This window comes from Aptenodytes forsteri, unplaced genomic scaffold, assembly GCF_000699145.1.
Source record: "Aptenodytes forsteri isolate BGI_AS27 unplaced genomic scaffold, ASM69914v1 Scaffold190, whole genome shotgun sequence".
NCBI classification, from domain to species: Eukaryota; Metazoa; Chordata; class Aves; order Sphenisciformes; family Spheniscidae; genus Aptenodytes; species Aptenodytes forsteri.
The window spans coordinates 329,629-351,284 of NW_008794597.1; the positions used below are offsets into that span (position 1 = coordinate 329,629).

Genomic DNA, 21,656 nt, shown 5'->3' on the forward strand with positions numbered 1-21,656 from the left:
GCAGACAAAAATAATTCGAGACTGTCCCTGAAGAGAAAACAAGGCAGTGCTTATCTACCTGTGCATGCAGCAGCTATCCTGCTGCTGAGATGGAGCCTTTATGGCTTATGTGATTCGTGTGGGTGCACGTATGATACACAAAATACAGTCCTGTGTGCAGCAGGTGGGGTTTTACATCTATTGCATCTCTTGTGATTTCCAGATCATACATGGTTGTGTATGGGTTAATTTTTTAAAGTAAATTACCTACCAGCTCAGACTGAGATCTAATGTAAACTGTGAAATTGCTAGTAACAAAGGTTCAGCAGGTCAACTTTCCTCCTTGGTGACATCTTTACAACCTAACGCTTGAACACTGTTCTTTAACAGGGTGTAGGTAGCTGTGTAATTGGAAGTTTCTGCTGATGACATGAAGGGAGGCATCTAGTTCAGCGCCCCTTTCTTTAACCCAACAATGCCAGTGCAGCTGATAGAAGTGGAAAAGGAAGGCATGAAAGGTAGCAGACAGGCTTTAAATACCCCAGGGAAGCAGATTTGGAGAGAAAGGAGCCAGACTGCAATCGCTGCAGTACCCGTTAACTTCAAGAGCACCCTGACTACTCCTGGGCTCCCCTGGTTACCCCCAAAGAAGAGTTTTGCCTATCGTTACAAAAGAAGAAAAGGGAAAATACCACTTTGAACCTCAGAACAGTTATGTTGCATAAGAGTTATTGATTGGCTTTTTTATTTATTGTGAAATGTTCAAGATATTATAAAATCATTTCTAGTCACTAGAATAATTACAGCTGGCCTTGTGAAGTGCCGCATCTATTGGTGCTCTGGTTTAATTTTCGTTGTAAGACATCTTGTCTCGTACTGCAGGATACGGCTTCTCTAACGCTGACAAGAGCAACAGTGCTTGTGAGGCTTTGCTGGGGCCTGTGGTTGAGCTGCCGTTCTTGCAGTTGGAGGTATAAGCAGAGAAATAGTTCATTCTGTAAAGCTCTGCTTGGCTCTTACAGCAACCAAGCTTGCTCATCAGCAGAAAGAAATCCCTTCGAAATGCTTTGGTGAAAATTGCGTAAAGAAATGGGTTTGCACAGGAGTTGACAGGGTAAAATAAAACCAGCAAAATCTTGGAGTTTGTCACTGTGATGAGAGGTACTTTAAAGGCAGCGGATATGGCAAAAAAGGAGATGGGGGCCATGCAGGTAAAATCCGTGAAGATCAGTATCGCCATTCTCTTGGCAACCTTGGTATCTTTATTGGCAGCTACCAGCTCTGGATTCTGAACAGCTATGTAAATCTTAATGTAGCAAGCACAGATGACAATGAAGGCGACAACATTTAGCACTAAGATCAGCAGTATGTAGGCTTGGGAAAGACCCGTTTCAATATCCATGGGTAAACAAATGCTGACCTTCATGTAACTGCTGACCCCTAAGAGAGGCAGCACTGCTATTAAAACGGAGAACACCCAGCCGCCGAGCATGATCGGCACAGCATGCCTCAGTCGTAGCTTTCGATCCAGCTGCATGGCGTAGGTGATTGTATGCCACCTTTCTATAGTGATCACCGTTAGCGTGTACACCGAGAGCTCGCTTGCAAACACGGTGAAAAAGCCGGCAGTACTGCAGCCGCTGCCTGTTTGCCAGTCTATTGCGTGGTTGTAGTACTGACCGCTTGTCTGGGCGTCAACAGAAGCAATGAGCAGCAGATAAAGTCCCATGCAAAAATCGGCAAAGGAGAGGTTGCACATGAGGAAGCGAGGAACAGTGAGCTTGTAATGGCTAGTTATGAGAACGAGGAGTACAGTGAAATTGCCAGCAATGGCAAGGATGTTTATAAACCAGATTAGGACTCTGAGAAAACTGTATCCCAGGATGTCTTCGCAGGGATTAAATGCATCTGGTTCTGGAGTGCACGTGAGTATTTTAGGCTGACAAAAGTCATACTCAAAGTCGAAGCCGGTCATTTCGCTGTCATCGAAAATGTCTGAGTAGCTGTAAGGAGAGGTTTCTTCATCTGTTGCAAACGGGTACGTGTTCTTTTCTGTTGACCACAGTGATGTGTTGTAAGAGTCATCTCTGTAACTATTAAAAAAACAACCCCCCACAAATAGAAGTGAACTATTTGTTACATGCTGCTCGCGCTCTTTTGTAAAATACAACAGGTAACAGTTCTTTTAAAACAGTTACTTCCTACATGTGCTTCTACAGGGTGTTTACATAAAATGAAGCCTTGTAAGGATGCCTTTTGTTTGGGGAGCGGCAGAGGTCATAGTCACATCCACAGGAATGCTTTCTTACACAACTTACTTATTTCTAAGTACTTTATCTTGATTGCTTTGTAAGCAAGCCATCTTTCTGATGCTGCCAGTAGACTGCAGTTCAAACTATAGTAACACTCAAATTGATGGATTATAGGTTTATCAGACAGTTATAGAAGCCAAACTAAAATAACCTAAGGATTTTAACTGTGCACCCTTACCTCCCTTAGGAAATGCACTTACCGAACAAAGTCCTGAGACCACGTATGACTTGGGAAGTGCTGAGGAATTTGATGTTTGCAGTATTACAAAGCGAGGAGTAGAAGTGCATGGTTAACTAGATAATGTTGATGGCTAGGAATATTTTAAGTTTAGATTGGACCCAATGCCTAATTATAAAGTTTTTAGGTGTTTAAAATAGACCTCTTTAATCTGTAGGTCATCAATAGTATGGGGATAAGCCTACCAAAGAAGAAACATTTTAAAAGCAAACACTATGTCTTCCGATTCCCTGCCAGAACAGGTACCTATTGCACAACTATCCAGTCATGCCAGCTGTGAGTGTTTGGTGGGCAAACGCTCAATCTGCAGTGTGAGACCTGGAAAGCATCTCTATGGAGGACAACTCTTCAGAAAACTGATAGCTTTGGGATAACTTAAATACATGGTTAAACTTCCACATCTACTGAAGCATGTACATTAAACTGTTTTTCTGGAGCAGGGTCTTAACTGGCAAATGAAGCTGAGCTGCTTTTCAGCAATTCCTAGCTATTTCAGCTATTGGGCAAATAACTTCCCATCTTGTTATCCTAACTGTTCTCTCCTTACATGAAAAACTGCCCAATGGCTTATTTTTACTTGCCTGGGGTTAAACTGAAAGAGCAGGCAATATGTTTAACTCTATCTATTAATAAAAAATGATGGTGATTTTCTGAGAGGCCATGTAAACATGCTGCTGTGTGCAAGCTGGTTTTTTTAGGTTTTTTCTTCCTAATAAGAGCTCAGGACTTTCAGCCGATTTCTGCTGTGGTTCCCAAACTTTTCAACTTGCAGCCTTTCAGCCCATGAATCATGACCTTATTTCCATTTGCTTAATATAATGCCTGCTCAGAGAATTGCTGGGATTGGGACTTACCAGAGCAAAGAGCTTCAGGAGCAAGACTGGGCAGCCTATTTAATGCACAGCAGGAGTGCAACAAATGTTAATCTGAAGCAGGGGGATTACTCTGGCATAGGCACTGGTGATCTGTGTGATCATATTCCTGACTGGGGCGTCACTTCACTTGTCTTTATAACGTGATCTAATGCTCTGTGTTTACCTCCTTGCCTCACCTGGCTTCTCCCCACAGCCACCCTTGATAGAGGCAATATATTCTTGGTCTTGTTGACTGCCTGGACTTTGCCTTTTTGTAGTCCTGAAGTGGTTCAGTTTTGCAGTTAGGAGTGGAGTGGACAGGACTGACTAAGCGAGGCACTCAAAGATGCTGCAGGCAGGCAATGAATGACAAGCGGTGACAAGAGAATCGACGCAACTGTTGCTTTATAAAAGGCCGAATAAAACCGAACGGCAAGTGTAGGAGGCCTCACCAACCAGTAAACGAGATACTGACTTCCTTGGACGTTATCCCAATGGATGAATCACATTTCAGCTGTATTTAGCTGTTGGAATTTTGTGACCATAACCTTGTTTTTCTAGACTTTGCAATGCTGTGACCCCCACCTCAGGGCTGAAGACAAGTCCCAAGGTCTCCCTCTTAGCTGTAGAGGGATGGATAGTAGCAAATCCTTAAACTTCTCCATTAGATACTGGTTTAGGGCCTGTGTTATCCAGCATGGCCAACACAACAGTTTTGTTGTTAGCCTTTCTCATTGTCCCACTGAACACTGTGAAACAGAACTGTGATGATATGGACAGACACATTTAGAAGAGGTAAACCAATTGCATGGGGTCATCAAACTTCTAACTCAGGGACTCTATTTCTACCATGGAAAACTACTGACATACAGACTTCTAATTATCCTTTCTATAGGCAAAAAAATATTAACAGTAGCAGCTCTTCTTTGAAACACGCAAACAACTGCAACTATCTCAAGTCCATGTAGGCCACTAACTTTCTTAAATATTTAATCACCGTTTTGAAAGTCTTTCAAGAATTCAGAAGAGAAGCTGGAGTGAGTAAAGCTCATGCAATTATGGTTTTTTTCCTTTCCTTTTGAACATCAAAATCACAAATCTTGGTTTAATGATAGTAGAATTACCACTGTGCAACTTGTAAGGGTGACTGTATTGGCAGCAAAAGACATGCTGTTCTAGAAAAAACACGAACAGCAGGAGGGTGAGGTCCGTATTTGCTACTTCCAGCATCTGTATGCAGAGAGGTACTTACAGTATTTCATTAGTTGGTTTCCTCATGGTGCTTTCACACTCTTTGGAGAAGTTGTCAAAAATAGAAAGCAAAGAATTTTGTCTGAAAGAAGGATGAAAAGAAAGTTGAGTTTCAGTCTGGATTTTGGCCAAATCATCTTCTCTGCAAGTGATCTTCACAGACACGTAAGGTAAGCCAGAGTTGGCCTCACGGCAGTGTGAACTTTCATGTAGACCTCTGGAAGCCGGGAGGAGAAGGCTTCAAATACTGCGACAGTAGGCAGTACTTCACAGGGGGTATAAGGGTGGTCTTTCAGCTTGGTTATTGTTTATGATCTGTTTTTTTATAGTGAAATAACTTGAGCTGGAATTAAAAGGTATGTTTTGCCTTGTGAACTACTGTATTGAAGCGGGCCAGATTCTCCATCAGTATGAATGGTAGCAGTTATGCTGGCTTTTAGAGAAATGCATGTTAACAAAAGCTGGGAAGCTAGTCTGATACTCTCTTTTAAAAACTTTTTGGGATCTGGAGGTAGACTTTACATGCTAGAAGTAAAGCGATTTGAAAAATACAAGTTGAAAGATGACATACTTGGCAAAATCTCTGGTTTTGAGTCTTTGAAAGTACGAGCCAGGTACTCTACCAGTGTGAATGGAAATGGCTTTGTCTTGACCTCATTGCTGCGACAGCAGAAGGAGCTGGCAAAGCCACTCAAAGCCACATACAAAGCTCTTTAGTGTACTCTTAAGAGAATGGGACACCTGGAAGCTTATAGAAAGTTTTATGTATAATGAGAGAAATAAGGTTTTAAGATAACAATCTAAGCCGCTGTGTGATGCTTATAAATAATGGGATGGCAACAGAAGTTGTTTTTTCTTGTAATTTTGTGAAGATGTAGTATAACCTGCTTTCCACCCCCCCCTTTAGGCCAGTGGAAGAAAGTCTTGGGAACTGAATGCTACCTTCCACCTCTCCTACATGGCTCAGGGAATGAGCACAACACAGTTGTACTCCAGAAATCTCAAGAATATTTGGTACGAGGACTTTATTTCCCTGATGTCTGTGATGCTGACTTAAGTGAACTTGCTTGCCCGGTCAGATGTATGTATGACCTTGTCACCATATCTCGCTGATCAGAGAGTGCAGTCCATAGGTGCTAAGGAATGGGATATGGGGTGGGGGTAGTAAAAACTATGTGGGATGACTGTATGTAGAGTACAGGGCAACAGAAGGGGGTAGAAGGAGACAGAAACAGGCTGCATCTGCGTGACCATGAGAATACATAACCACACGAAGACTCTTCCCTGTGTAACCTGGGAAGGTCTTGGGAGGTCTCAGTCTCTGTGGTGTTCTGCTGTCATCAGTAGATGACAAGGAAAACAGCCAGAGATCTGTCTGTCCTTCCTTTGTAGTAGCTGGTCACGTAGAAGATAACAGCCTGTTGCTTGTATAGGTTTTTCCAGTGGCCAGGGCTGTGCAGACAGGTAACGCATCAGCACTGCTCTGAACCCTGCTGATGTCCCAGTTAGGAGGGCAGTCTAGTTTCCTGATTTGCAGGTGGTTTTTTTTTCTCAGTTTATTAAGAAAACACTCACTAAATATAAGAAAGTGACTTTACTAAAGCACCCCTGTTTTTATAGAGCATGATCATGTTGCAAAGTCAAGCACCTGAAAATTAGTATCAGAAATGTAGTTATCTTCATCAGAAGGAATAAAACTTTTTTTTTTTTGTTCCAGAGTTGCTTCTGCATTTAATACACTCAGAGACTTGATCTGGGACTGAATCCAAGTTTGGTAGCAATGGAAACCCTTGACTGTAGGATCTTTGCTCTACTCTTGCAGAAGCAGGAACCACTTAGTAAAATGAGGTAGGCAGAGAAATCACCCCTAATTTTACCCTAAAGAACTGGATTCTACTCCTGCCTTTGCAACGCAGTCCTGATGCGATGGCATGCAAGTCACGCAGATCAGGCCTCCCACAAATGACTGCTCAGTACGTCTTTTCTGTAGCCTTCGTTTGAGACAGATGAGAAGTGAGACAGCCTCATAGCTTCAACTAAATTCATTTGGAGTTGCTTTGGCTGCCCTAAAGCCAACCGAGGGTTGATTTTCTTTGAAACAAAACTGCTGAAAAATTAGCTCCAGTTGTCTCAGACTGACTGCCCCAAATTAGCAGATGCAAAGTGCTCTCTGCGCCATGGTTTCCAATTGTGGAGAGAACAATATTGTCTATTGTTATCTGAAATGACTGGAACTAAACTGAGTAACCCCCTTCTGTAGGCTTGTGTCAGGTCCTAATTTTGGTGGGTAATTGAAAGCCTGCCTTTTCTACTAGGTCATCATATCACCTGCATTAAATAAGCAACATAGCTAAAGGCTACAGGGGCTGCTTTTTTTTTTCTTTTTTTCAGGGCAACATGCTATTGATGGAGATCTATCTTCCATGTGGGCGCTTTAATTGAGATACCAAGAAAAATATAAGCTTTAAGCAAACTTAGAATAATGTTCCTGCTGGCAGGTCTTGGGCACAGGATGGGATCCATTTCTGTTCTAAAGTAAATGGAGGTAATTTCCTGGCTTTGGCAGAGATCTGTTGTTTCATGCAAGGTCTTGCTACGTACCACAGCTTCCTTGTAACTGGAATAAGGATAATCAAACCTCATGAGCTGAATGAAGAAGCGTAATCGCAATTTTGGAGCTTCTGAAGTACTGCAATACAATAATGTGCTATTCGGACTTACTTTTCTGTCCTTAGATTTCGAAAAGCACAGCAGTGGCTGGGATATGTTAGAACAGCTTCCAGAAGACTGCTGAATTTATCCAGCGGTGGCAGTCTCTTTAACGAGTAAGATGATGTTGCATTTAAGACTTGAATGGCCTCAAGCCCGTAAGTAGGCAGGGACTCCAGTGCCGTTGAAGAAATATCCCTGCAAAATAAAGAGAACATTCTCTTTTCTTTTAATACGTGTAAAAATACCACCAAAGCACAATGGTAGGTAACAGCGACTCATTTTTTCACAAAGGTCTAAATCTGCAAAGCCACTTCAGCACCTGATACCCAGCTCAGAAACATGGTCTGTGAAACTACAGAGCAGTGGGGTAAGAGCACCCCCGCGGCCCAGAAGCCCCGGTGAGGGGGAAACAGAAACCCACCGCTCCAGGGGCTGTGCCCTGACCTCTGTTTGAAAGCCACCATGGACGGAGTGAGGGACGGCTCTTCAGGCCAGAGAAAGGGAGAGAAAGTGGGCGAATGTGGCTCTCCAGCCAGCTAACGGGTAGGACACCCTCCTGGCTCTCTGCTTGGCTCTGAAGGGCTGTTCTAGGTGTTTTAATTAAATGGTTATTAATTGAAACACATAAAAAAGAATCCATCATTCTTGCCAAGACAAACTTAAGCAGTTTGGCTTAGAGTAATTTCAGAGGGGCTGCTTATGTGAGGAAAAGCCATCAGCATGACTAAGGATTTTCAGAGTCAGGCCATTAAATGGGGAAAAAAGGCTACCATTGTGAAAGTGATATTAGTAATGCTAGGTACTGTAAAGCACCAATAAAAGGAACAAAATGGCACGTGCGGCACAGAATGCTATTACGGAACCACCCATTGTGTTTTATTGCATGGAGTTACAGCCAGTGCAGCCCTCCAGTAAGTACTTGATTAATAAAGCATGAGGAGGCTAATAACGTGTTTCATTCAGCACAGGCTTATAGCATGCAGTCAACCAGTTCACTTTTATAATCAAATTTGAAAATATATTGTAGAAACATACTAATCCTACCAAAAGACAAGTTACTTGGCAATGTCAGAATATGTGGCACAGGGATAGGATCAGGAGGATCTGACACAAATAAAGCGAAGGCTGAGATATCTAAGGGGTGGAGGTCAGTGCCAATGCTAGAACTGGCTGATAGGCATTTGTCATGGTGCAAACTGAGCCTTCCACCCTGTGATTTCATGGCATCTTGTTGACGTGTTTCCATTTTACGAGTGGAGGGTAAAAGATGAAGTCTCCTTCCAGACTCAAAGCCCGTGTTTGCTGAGATGATGCCGCCCACGTAGCACAGCGCAGGTCCCATGGGACACCTATAAACCCAGGTAACGGAGCGGTGGATACTTACAGGACGTCTGGCCCTGTGGCCCCTCTCAGGGCGTCGTTGTGTATCCACCTGAGGTTCTTATTGTCCTTCAGGATTCTGTGGAATCAAACATTAACTCTTTATCTCTCCATCTTAAAATAACCTTTTTGGTTTCTTCTTCCCATCTATTTTTTCTTGATCCTCTCTCCCACCACAGTGGTTGCTGTTGCCATATCTGGCCTGGGAGCGCTTGTATTTCTCATGCGACCTTTCCCTCTGCTGATGCCATCAGACTATTGTCATCTACACTTAATTCTGATCATTTCCAATTTCTTCTGACTTAAACCAGGACCAACCAGTCTGGTTCCTTCACTGCAGTAGCAGCGTACAAAAATGCAGCAAAAGTTTTGCCCAAACCAAGAGGCTAGTCCCAGAGCGTGTGAGTGTGATTTAAAAACTATTGACATTTCCAACATAAAATCTATAGGTTCCTGAGTTTGGGCTACAGTTTCAAGCTTTCCACTACTGCTGCTAAGTTTAGGAATTTATTAAATTTTATTAAAAATGATTTTTTATCAGCACGTGCTGCAGGATTAACAACTGAGTCGCAATGACACTGAAACATGCAGTTTTCTAATGGGTATCAGGAAATGCACGACAGCCAGTTAAGCTGAAGGAAAAGGCTTTGACTGCATTTGAACTATTATTTACTGTTTAAAAAAAAAACACTGAGGAGGGGAAACATACTCACAATTGATTCAGCTTTGTCCCATTGAAGGCATGGCTGTGGATATCTTCAAATCCATTTTTATATAATTTGCTGGGGATTAAAAAAGAAGTGTAAGGGAAAAAGATTTGGAAAAGACAAGATTATGTTATGTGCTCCAGGTTTCAAATCTTAATGCTGCATTCATTTTAACGATTAGAGGGTCTGGCTTATAAAGAACATAGTTAACTATTGCATGACTTATGTTAACTCTAAAATTAAGGTAAAATTGCAGCTTAAATTCCCTAAGCACCTTCCTGTTTAGCTGTTGAAGAGAACTTCTGCTTACATACAGATCCTCCCTCCTCCGAGGGGCTCACCTGTGCCTACCTTGGGCTGAGATCCAGAAACAAGACATTAGTCCAGGTAAGCTAACAACCTGGAGGCAGAAGACCTGGATTTTGTGGTGTCAGCACGTGTAAATGGAAGACTGCAAGGGCTAGAGAAGTGTCAGGTGGAAAGCAACTCTAAAGCCCAGAGGGTGCTGCTGGATTGCAGATCCTCTGCAGACAGACAAATCTTCCAGCAGCCCAAGAGACAGCTTTGCAGAGAGGCAGGGGGGAGTCGTGCATCATCCAGCGGTCAGTGAGCTATCAGCTCCTCCAAAGTACTGCTGCCAGGCTTGATTTGTGCCGTGGAAACCTCGCTGTCCCCTGCACTGCACAGGGACACTTGCTGCCACCCTGGGTTCTTGATTCCCCACCCTGGGGCCGGATACTAAAGGCTGGGCTCTGCTGCACCTGAAGTCCAGCTCTTTCCTTTCATTAGGAGATCTAACCTATGGGTTTGATTTCACTGAGAAAAATCCATTTGTAATACTAAGTTCATGTTTCCAATATAATTTCAATATGATCACTTGTATATAGTATTTTTTCTTTCATATTAAGCCCTAATAGAAAATTTGGTGCAGTTTATAAATTAAACAAAACTTCAGTTGTTGCTTTTCCATTTGCTTTTGGGAAAGCAGAAACTGGGGCTATGGAACCTGCTCCCAGGAAAAGCTGGAAGTGTGGGGAGCGCCTGGCTACAATTGGTACGAGAAGGGGTCTATCTCAGCACAATGCTGAAATGAGTGATTTCCTTAAAAACCACAATGGTATGTAGGATCGATTCCCCATCCACGTGAAACACTAACTGTTGGAAAGACTGAATTAGCTATTTGTAGCGCAAAGCATTACTGCAGGCTGACTTTACACCTTCATAGATTACTTGTGTTTCACCGTGCTGCCACAATTGGAATTACTTCAGCTAATTACAGTTAACTGCATGGGGTGGAGTTAACGTGTAGCCCGACAATTAGGAAGCTGCTGATAAGGTAATTCTTTTCTTGTGGTGAGCTCCCTATCACAAAAGGATGGGAGAAAAATGATTGTTGGCTGTTTCCTGACTGAGTTAGACTCCCTCCCATTTAATACACTTCGGGGTTACAGCAAGAACTGTAAGCACCTTTCTCCATCTCTTGTACGTTCATTTTCTTGCACCATTAACAGAATCATAATTTTGCTGAAGTTATTTTGAGACCTTGCTGGTAGGAAAGAGGCTCATAAAATGACATGATGCCCTAATCTAAGCAGTTGCTCGTCTTTAACGTTGCATAGGAGCAGTCTTCAGTCACATTTATGCTCAGTTCCTCTAATGGTTTCAGAAGGTACCAGTCAATACATAAAATCTGTGTTGAAATTACTGTTGTGCCGGCACATCAGCCTGATGAAGGGCCCAATCCAGCCAACCGCAGTACTTGCTCGTGTGCACAGCTCGCTCGTGGGTGCAAATATGTATGGAGTTTTGTGGGGGGGGTTTGGTACACACTTGTCTCGAGACAAGGCTCCCCCTTTGGACGTGTACTGCCTTTTAAGTAGCAGTCTGGTCCACAAAGGCTGGCTTTACTGGCGTCCAAGCCAGTGTTTGTGGGTACAACACAAAGTAGGTGGCCTGCTGCTGCGCTCTGTTGCTCAGCTGGTCCTTCCTCGGGAGACCTCAATTTCAGCCGCATCCTGCAGAGAGGCTCAGTCTGTGATTTTTTCTATTTCAGCACTTCTTTGTGGAAGTCTTTGTGAGGACAAGGGTGCTGCAAAATCCATATATGGTTCTTGCTGTGCTGGCAGATGACATCGCACCTTGGCTTTCTGCTGCTTTTTGCGTTCCTTGGATGCAGCATCTCACTTAGCATCAAGCCCACCCGTCTCACAGGTGGCTGTAGCAATGAATCCACAGTTTGTTAAAGGGAAAGTCTTGGTGTGGAGACTTGTGGGAATCAACGTAAGCTGCGTCAAGAGAAATCAGGGTAAGAACAAGCATCGGTACTTTGTACCAATTTCTTCTCTCCCTTCCTCTTCTTCAGAGGGACCCTGTGCAGCTGAAGCTCAGCAGCGTTAGATCAGTAGTATCAGCCTGGTCGGTCCCTGAAAGCACTAGTTCAAGAAGCCTCATCCCTGAGGGAAAGAGACAGACTCTGGCCTCCAGCGCAGCTTTTGGAGTTTATGTCCTGTTGGATGGTATTTTTAAAAACAATGTTGCATGGAAGATGAGGATTTGGATTCCTCCTCCTATTTTCTTTCCTAAGTGAAGTTAGCTTTTAGATAAAACCCTGCTCTTCAGCTTGAAAAACACCCCTCTATTTCCTAAGCATTTCAAATTTAATTCACAATACAGACAGACATCGTATGGGGCTTAATTTCAAGGTTTTTATAAGTCAACCTGCTTTCCTCAAGCAGAAGTGTTACCCTTGCAGAAGGAACTAGAGCTAGGATTATTTTACTCACAGTGTCAGCGATTCATTGTTCATCCCCTGGAAAGCATTTTGTGGTATAGTTGTCATACGCAAGTTATCGCAGAGCTCCCTTTGGGAGGGGGGAAAAAAAAAATAAGGGTATTTTTGTCAGTGATCCAGGAACAAGATGGAAAAGGCTCACAGCTGGGTTAGGTTGCGTCTCTACTTACAAAATAAAATGAGCTTCTAATGAGAAGATCTGTGTCAGATCTGGAAATTGTCTTATTCCAGTGTTACAAATGCTCCTAGAGAAAAGCACAATTTCTATTTACAGGAGAAAAGATTACGAGAGTGGATGCAACATGAAGCCAACTCGGTAGGTATGAGTTTAACAATGTATTAAAAGGTGAGTGACAAATATCGTAATTTTTAATTAGGCTCCAGTTGTGTTTGTAAGACCTGTAAAAATTAAGTTTTGTAGCATCCTCAAGCAGTGTCCTGAAGAAGCAGCATATGTTCTCTCTACATTAAGCACAAGGAAGACATTTTAGTTACCTCTTTTGCATAGTACCTTGTCTATCTGAAAGCTTTATTCTAGAAATAAGCACTTAGCAGAACTAATTTGCAGATTTTACTACTGTTTTGTCCATTACTGCCCTGCCCTGGGTTACTTTATTTTCTTGCCTATTGAAAGACCTCACTATTGGTTAACTGCACATTAAAGCTACCGTAAATGATGTATGTACTTTTAGTGTACTGTAATGCATGAAAAACTTCTTTTTTCCTTATAACATTAAAGCGTAAATGATGTATGTACTTTTAGTGTACTGTAATGCATGAAAAACTTCTTTTTTCCTTATATTTCTTTCTGTAATTTGTCCACTCCTTTGGAGGGGGGGTGGGAGGGGGGAAAGCCAACAAAAAAGAAACAGAACTCTTTCTTACAAGTACTTTAGCCTTGGAAGGTTTCTGAACGCTCCATCCTCGATGTGCAACAGATTTTTTGTGTTCAGGATTAATCTGTAATGAGGGAAAAGTATCTCAGTATTATAATCGTTAGACATTTGGGAGGGTCCTGAATTTTGCTAGTGATTGGCCTTATCAGAAAACAGTCAAGTCCAGAATATGGCAGAAGGCTCTCCTGCTGTGAACAAACTTTCTAAAAATACACCATGAGTGCATTTCGAAGCACTATTGGTAATAAAAACGGCCTGTGATTGTTAGGTAACCGACAGAAGGTAACAGCTCCTGAATTCTCACGGTTCACTGAGCTGAGATGATCTGGTTTGGATATCCTGGTCACTGGTGGGAGTCAGCATTTTGCTGTTGTCTGCCGGTTCTTTGGGATATGCGTTCTGGGCTCGTGGCGTGCCTAATGCCCCGAGCTTCTGCATTGCCACAGGGGCTCAGAGGCACGAGCATGCTACCATCACGATGACTGTGCCTCCAACAAGTGGTCTTGGAGGTGGGGCTGAGCAAGGAGCCTGAGCTCTGCGCACACATGTGCATGCCTGGTCCTTGCCCCGCAGTCGGGTCCCTTTGCATCATCCCTTGTTTCCATCATATTACTGATGCTCTGCCTAGCCAAGAAAGGCAGTTCCGCAGATGGTTTCACCTCTTACAGCACCATGGTCTTTATTAGAGCAGTGGCGAGTAGCACCAGATGCCTGCTTAGATCTGCAGAAACTGGGAGATGGAGAGAAGTGTGTGAGAAATACTGTTTGCTAGTGGTCGCTCAAAAAATGTGACCGACCCTCAATCAAGGAGTACTTTCTGCAACTATACTATCTGGTAAACCTGTATGTTTGCATAAAAGCCCAACAGCTCCAGCCCAGCTCCCTCCCTATGCATGATTTACAAAATTCAAAGGTTTTAGCATATGAAATTGCAACAAGAGTTCAAATCCAAGAACTACATTGAACCCACCTACCCTGATCAGCCATTGAAAGTGGCTGTGAGTGCAGCTTGGGACATCATGCAATGTGAGGCACGTAGAGCATTCAAGATTCAAACAGGTTTTCTTGCTAGCCTCCTGTAGCTCTTTAACGGTCTTGCTTAGCTTTTTGGTTTTGGCAAATGACAAGCTATCCATAACCAAATCCTTTATTCCTTCCCTAAACCCACCATTGAGTCTAGTGGAAGTTGGACCCAATCAGAGGTGGATAACTCTGTACCTCTTGCCTGTGTGAGCAAGTAATGGGCTTCAATGGAGTTCACATATAAGGGGAAAAAAACCCAAAACAAAACCAGACTTATTTGTCCTCACTCAGTTGCGCTATTTTTAAGCCACTTGCTGATCATGCTGTGTGGAAAAAGGCAGTAATGAGATACTGAATCAGATTTTATAGTTTCCAATTTCACTAAATATTTCAGAGCATTCTCCTAGGCATTGCTTTAACTCACTCTCTCTCTCAGATGCCTGTGCTATGCAGGTCAAGTTTAAAATCAGTACGTGTTCTGTTTGAGTAATATTTTAGCGCTCAAAAGAAGAGCCATGCATACTAAGCAGCTGTATTTAAGTACTGCAGGGCTTTGAAAACCACATCTTCAAAAAGGAAGATTTTTCTCATCTGTTGTCATCTCAAATAATTTCCCCGCTTAGAAAGCTCGACAGTGCCGGCAGAAGTAGACACAGAGCTCCACTCCTGTCATTGAGCTCACTGAAAGCAGTGGGACTTTCTACGCATGGATGTCTTTGCATGATTTAGATCTCCAAGGCTAGACCTTACAGAATGCTCACTATTTTATACGGTACTTTGGAGAGAAATGTTTCTCGTCGTAGATCTAATCCAAAGCCAGCCGAAGTAACAGAGGAAGATTTGGTCCAAGAATACTTCTCTGCAGACTGTTTACTCCTTGATGATCCTAAATGACATGGATGCCTTTTTTTAACTGATGCTTACATTTCAGACAGAGTGGGAAGGCTGTCAAATGCGCTCGCTTCTATTCTCTCCAGGGAGTCGCTCTGAGAGATTTCACTATAATGAAAAAGGCAGACACAAAGCAACACATTAACGGAAAATAGACCAGAAATCAGCTTTCCACTTTGTATTTCCTTCTTTTATACATAGTTCTTCAACCCCCCGAAGCAATTCTTGTTTGGCAGCACTGTTTATGCCTCACCTTAAGCGTCTTAAGAGCGGGTGCCAGTAGGGTTTGAGAGAGACCAGCCTTTTGCTGTCTTGGCAAAGGGGTGTGCCAACACTTTGGAGTAAGTATCTCCGTAACAGCCAGTCTCCCGTTTTCTCAGTAAATTGTAGGTGAGGTAGCGACTCAGAGCCAGAACTAATGTAAACAGAGCGAGCCCAAGCCTGTGAGCCTTTTGCTCCTATCGTCAGTGCTGCTTAGTGAATTTATTTGCATGGGCAAAGATGTAGATAATGGTCATGGTACTTCATACACTATTATTAAGTCAGGGTGATGGTCATCTAATCCACAGATGTAGAAATACACAAATATGCATTCAGTGCACTTTATGAATAATTTTTGGATTTAAATGCCATTTTCATTACACGCAAACTGAAAGGAAGTGGCTCTTTCTCATCGTTACACCGACCAACATGACTGTTTTTGTAGGCACTGTCATATTTTGATGTACTGCTGCTCCTATTCCACGCATGTAGTTAATAACCAATGCTGAATATAGAGAGAAAAAAAATCCACTTATTTGATGCTTGCTAAATGCCTGCTAGATTAAGATTTATGGGGCTACACAAAATTGACTCCTGAAAGTAAATAGTATATATCGATGCACATATAGGGGAAAGGGCTTCAAAACAGTATTTTCTCCTGACAGAATTGACTGGAAGGGCACACAAACTAAACCTAAGATTATACACTGTCAAGAAAAAAATATTTTCTAAACAACTGGAATGCATCTACAAAATCAGAGTCAGTATTGTCACAGTCCTGAGAGTTATCTTATTTCAATTATAATTATGAGAAAACAATTCCTATTGGTGTTGATATAAAAACCCTTAGACCAGACTGTTTTTTTTCATTTGTAGTGGCAAAGGGGGATGCACACAAGAAATCATATGTTAAAGATGTACGTATTTCTTACAGAAATAGTCATGATTTTTTCCATAATCAGAATTCAGTGAGATTGTTATTTTTGGTATTGCACTAGTTACTCATAAATGAAAGATGGATTTAGAACAAGTAGCCTGCTGGGTGCCCGATCCTCAGTCTCACAGGCTGGGAGGGATCAGTGCCTGTTTGCAGAACTTAAAGACTCTTTAAGGTCTGGGGTCTGAAACATGGTCCTTCCGTGGAATCCCTCCTGTCTGCCACTGGCTTACCATTTACATATGTCGGAATGACTTACGGCAGTGAGAATAATTTATCATCTGATTTGCAGATGGTGATGAGTTGCCAAATAGATGATTTAGAGATTTATAACTTAAAAATACGCATTTTCCAAAGTAACATTAAATCTCAAAAAAAATTATGAAGTGTTCTATAGATTTACTTCAGACAAATACATGGATACACTGTTAATTTGGAGAGATACATTAAAAGGACACAAAGAAATCAATTAAATTCTCCTTATGGAAGGGAAAATGTCAATGAACAAAACATTCTCTGTGAAGAATAGGATATGCATACAGTTTGGGGAAGTTTAGCCTCAAGTCATATAGGTAGGAGAAACTTTGTAGATTTAAGTTGGTCTCCCATCTGAAAATGATAAGTTCTCATTAATCATTCAGATGCAAGTGAATGCAAGAATACAGTGCCATTGGATTGTACTGTAGTACTTTATTGCAGTGGAATACATGCAGCAGAGTCTACCTTATTTCCTACTTGCTAGAGCTACAGGAACATGTAAGTTTATAATTTGGCCAAAATTGTTTAACCAATGAGCACTAAAAGCTAAACTAGTCCAGTTGAGTCTATTCAGGCATTTGCATTACCCTCATCCTTCAAGTCTTTGCCTTCAAGAATGTACCATGAAAGGGTTTCCTACCTTCTCTTTTTGTTTCCTCGAAAATAAATTATGTAACATCTAATACATATTTTAATACCTGATGCACTATGTGCTTTATGTAGGTGAAGAGAAGTATAAAAAGTGCACCTTAAAAAGAAAGTGGCATCATTTGTGCTGCTGCTTCGGTTCTGGGGGAGGTCATTCCCCTGTTCTGCATTGCACTGGTGTGTCATCAACTTTGTCCTTTAGAGACCACTCAATGCAGATAAAATAAAAAGTAATAAATAATGGAGACTCAAGCCTGCCATCTTTCAGCTGGAATAACAACAGAAATAAAGACAAGAGTGGTGAGATGAGCCTTATGGTCTGAGTCCTTGATATAAAATAGGTACAAAGCCAAGGGAAGGGAAGCAGCACAGACCCGGTGTGCAAAATTACAGCACTTGTAAACAGAAAGATCCAAGAAAGGGTTCAGTCCTACTGATCCCCTGCCAAGCTTATCTCTTGGTGCAAAACGCCAAAGAAATACCTTATTTGGATATTACATAAACATATAATCACAGAATGCCGTAGCTATCACGGGAGTGATAACGTTTTATGATAGAAATCTATCTCCTATGCCAATCAAAAGCACCTACCATCAGTTATTAAGCTGTATCCGGTTCTCTCCAACATGATTAATATTTCATTATGTGATCTGTTAAACAACTGTTGAAAATCATACCTTTTCAAAGATTCTTTTATATATTGCTTATAAGAAAAGAAATGCTATGTTTATCCTTCCCCAGTGGGCTTTTTTCACCAATAGTATGTTTTAGCAACGCATTTTCGCGTTATTGTAAAACGATGTTATTTGGGATGGAGGTTTATGATAGAATTTCTAGCAATAAATTAAGGAAAAGGCTATGGAAAACGTTGTCAACTTACATGATAAAGGCATCTCTAAGTCCTTCAAACGCATGTGATGGGATTACTTTTACAGGCAGGTGAGTAAATGATCTGAAAAAAGAAGAGAGGGAGGAAAGGATTGTAAGGCATGGGGTTTCCCTGTTTACAGATTGTAGCATTACGGTGGGCAGAAAAACAATAAAGCATAAAGGCACTTTATTTTGCCTGTAGTTCTCTGTACCTCTGGAGTCTGATCCATTTACCATTGATCTCGGCTAAACAGAATTCAAAGGATATTGGGTCAGTTCCTCAACAGCATAAATTTGAGACTAATCACCATCAAGTCAATAATAATCATAACCTATTAAGTAAATTAATAGCCTGATGGAAGTGGTCTGCTACATTCACAGTCAAAAGAAGCTATAGGCTATTTAAAGTTAGTTCCTCAGAAAAAGTGGCTTTCATGTAAAGCTTTTCCACTACGAAACAGTATCTTCGCATTCTCTGGACCACGTTCTTCTCTCAGCAGTATCCCTGTAATGTTGCAGTGTGGCACCCTGAATTCACTGGCAATGCTCTGGCTACGTACAAGTCTAGAAGAGATTCAAATCAGGCCTGATGTGGCGGATTTCCCCTTCCCCCCCCCCAATAAATTGCATCAGTGTGGTTAGTTGATTAAAAGCAAGTGTATCTTTTCCTTTTTAATTTTTTAATTACTCTGACTGAGAAGTTAATAATTGATGTGGGAACAGATCTGCATTTTACCATTCTACTTCACATCTGAACCACAGTACTTTTACCAGCCAATTTATCTAGCCATGACCACACTCTCCCTGATAATGTCCACAGGAAAATATTTAACATATTTCAAGACGTTATCTCTCTGCAAACAGATAATCGCTCCATTTTGCTTTATAATTACAAATATCTAGTCAGAGACATTGTTTCCCATCCTTAAACCCCCCCCTCAAGGCTTTTTGACTGAAATGTTTTCATGCTATTCATTAACCTGCTTTTTTTTTCTTTGTTGTCATAATCCTTTATATGAAGACAATTAAAATTGTTTATCAACTTTTATATATACATATAGGTGTATTTTATATATATACACGTCATGCCCACACAATATAATGGCAGGCTGTCACACATACGTATGTCTTAGGGTTACAAATCTAGATGTACTAAGGAGCCTGGCAGTCAATTCCTAGCTACGTTCCAAATAGTCTGTATGATTTGGGGCAAATCATTTCATTTCCTTGCACCTTGACTCCCTGTCAGTAAACTGGGAATAAAAGTGCTTCCCTACCCAATAGGGATGTTGTAAGGATATATATGTTTTTGATGCCACTGTCATACCTGTCTCTAGATGGATGCTGACGTGTTGTGTGTGAGGTTTGGTTAAATCAGAAATGAAACTAAGTCACGTATCTTGAAAAATGTATTTGCTCCTGAGGGGACAGACAGGTAGAGATAATCCTGCAGTAGGGCTTGATACTCTGAGCCAAAAGGAAGACAACTTCAGGAAGAAGTAAAAAGTAGAAGCTGAGAAATTACTGCTCTATAACCCTGGCAGCAAGGAACCTCTTCAGAACTGCACCGTCAGCTGGGGCTGCTTGCAAAATAAAACATACCTTTTGCAAAAAAAAGTTGTCATTTACAAAAGAAATAAAAATGTGACTGAAAGCGCAAGAAATAAAACCAGGTCTTGGCTCTTAATGACATCAAACTCTTCAGCCCAAGAGCCTCCTACCTCCTGGCGATGTGCCGGTGAGCAGCGTGATGGTTGTAAATTCCCGTAACACGTGGCTTGGAGTGACCCGCTCCCCTTGCCTGCAGAAAGCCTTTGGCAACGGTGCTCCGAGCTTAGCCACCTCAGCTAAACGATTAAATTTAAGTGGGATGACCCAGCACTTTTAATACGTACTGTAGTTAAACTGCATGACGGCACTTAATCCATTCTGTATTTCAACTTCATTGGTTTTGGGTTTTTAATTCTCGTGAGTTCACCTTGATAGCTGGAACTGTGAACTCATCTGCATTGACATTACCTTGTCCCATTAAGCATCTCACAAAACAGCAAGAACAAAGGAAAAAGGCAATTCATAATCAGCTTTCTCTCTTACTCCTCGAAATACTGGTGTAGCACACATAGACACTTCCACATTGATAAAGATATCTTAAATTCACCAAAAAGGTGAATGTTCCCATCCCTATTCTTGTCCACTTTACCTTTGTGGTTTGTATCTCAAACCCTGCCTGTGTTAAAGGGAAACATCTTCATTTAGATGTCTCCTTCTATACTCAAAACATTTTGAAGAAGATCCTTTACCTTGCTGAGCGCAATCCAGCCTGTGTATATGTATAAGCCTTTAGGTTAATAGAGTTTTGAACTGCTTGTTGCAGGCTTAATTCTTTCCAAAGCCCAGAGTAAAGCGAGGCCTTATCTCATGTGTTGAAGTCTCCGCTATTGAACATGACTGATGTCTTTGATAGCACGCAATGAAACTCAAGCAGGTACTGGCAGGAATTAAATATTGATTTCTTTCTGATAGCACTCAGATTGTGACACTCAGATGTGACCAGTTTTTCATCTCTCACCGCTGTGGAAGCTTTTGACAAAAAAAGAAAGAACAAACTGGGTTTTACAAAGCCACAAAGCTTTTATACATCTAACTTGCCCATGCTATAGCCTGACTTCTATAGCTCATGAAAGGAGGGACGCATCCATCTCTAATACAAGTTACCAACACCAGTTTGAAAGAGTGTTCTTAGTTAAAGGATGAACTTTTGCACTTTTAAGAAAAACTGTAATGTTTCTTTCATAGTTAATACATCACAACTTGTATGCTTGTACTCACTCCTGCCATTCAGCAGCTGACAATACTGTGGCTCCAGGTAATTGCGGGATTTTTCATCCTTGGAGAAAGGATGGACAGAAAGGAGTGGGGAGCCAGCCAGCCTTCTTGGCATTCACCAGCCGTTAGCGGTTCTGTAAATCAAGCTTGGTTTTCAAGATACATCATTCTAGGCAGTAAGGTTTGAAACGGCCAGGCTAAATACGTGTAAGACTATCCAAGAACATCGGGTGAGACAGGAACAGCACCTGGATTGACCAAATCCTGTCCTTGTCTGGTAGCTAAAATACTGTCCTTCTCTCTTCAGCTAGCTTTTTTCCCCTGTATTTTTGTTTTGAAATCATAAATTCAGAGTGGGTTTTTCACAGGGATGGTTATCTTCCTGTTACTAGGAATACCGGGGCCAGTAGGGACCACGAGAGCAAACCACCTTCTGCTTCCCTTGCTATGAATGTATAGATGGAGCAGTAACAGCTCTTCAGAAAATGTTTATGGGGCGGCCTATCCCAAGGATACAGTGGCATAAAAATACTATCGTCCTTTTTTTGCTTCTGGGACATAGCAAAGGCAACTTGACTCAACTTGACAACAATTTTTATCTGCTAGAAGATAAGCTTCTGCTCCTGCGCTACCACATAGACTCAAGCTCCAAGAGAAGCTTTGGAGAGATCTAGATGCCCAAAGACCTCAGGACCACTTGCAGTCCTGTTGATGAGGAACCGAAGCCCAAGCCCACTCACACCGCTGGAGAAAATCTCTGAATTGCAGAATTTGCCTTTTGCAAAAAGTGATTAGTTGAACTGATAATAAACAAAAAAAAGA

General features: G+C 41.8%; 1 protein-coding gene across 1 annotated transcript; it reads right to left on the reverse strand.

Annotated features, from left to right (window-relative positions):
* Window positions 1-721: 721 nt before the first annotated feature.
* LHCGR (luteinizing hormone/choriogonadotropin receptor) lies at window positions 722-21,358 on the reverse strand. The gene is given in 11 exon segments (XM_019470310.1): window positions 722-2,072; window positions 4,636-4,716; window positions 7,356-7,541; window positions 8,731-8,805; window positions 9,440-9,508; window positions 12,217-12,294; window positions 12,395-12,469; window positions 13,110-13,184; window positions 15,068-15,142; window positions 18,019-18,090; window positions 21,201-21,358. Coding segments are annotated over 11 exon segments (2,193 nt in total). The 3' UTR covers window positions 722-823.
* Window positions 21,359-21,656: the final 298 nt, after the last annotated feature.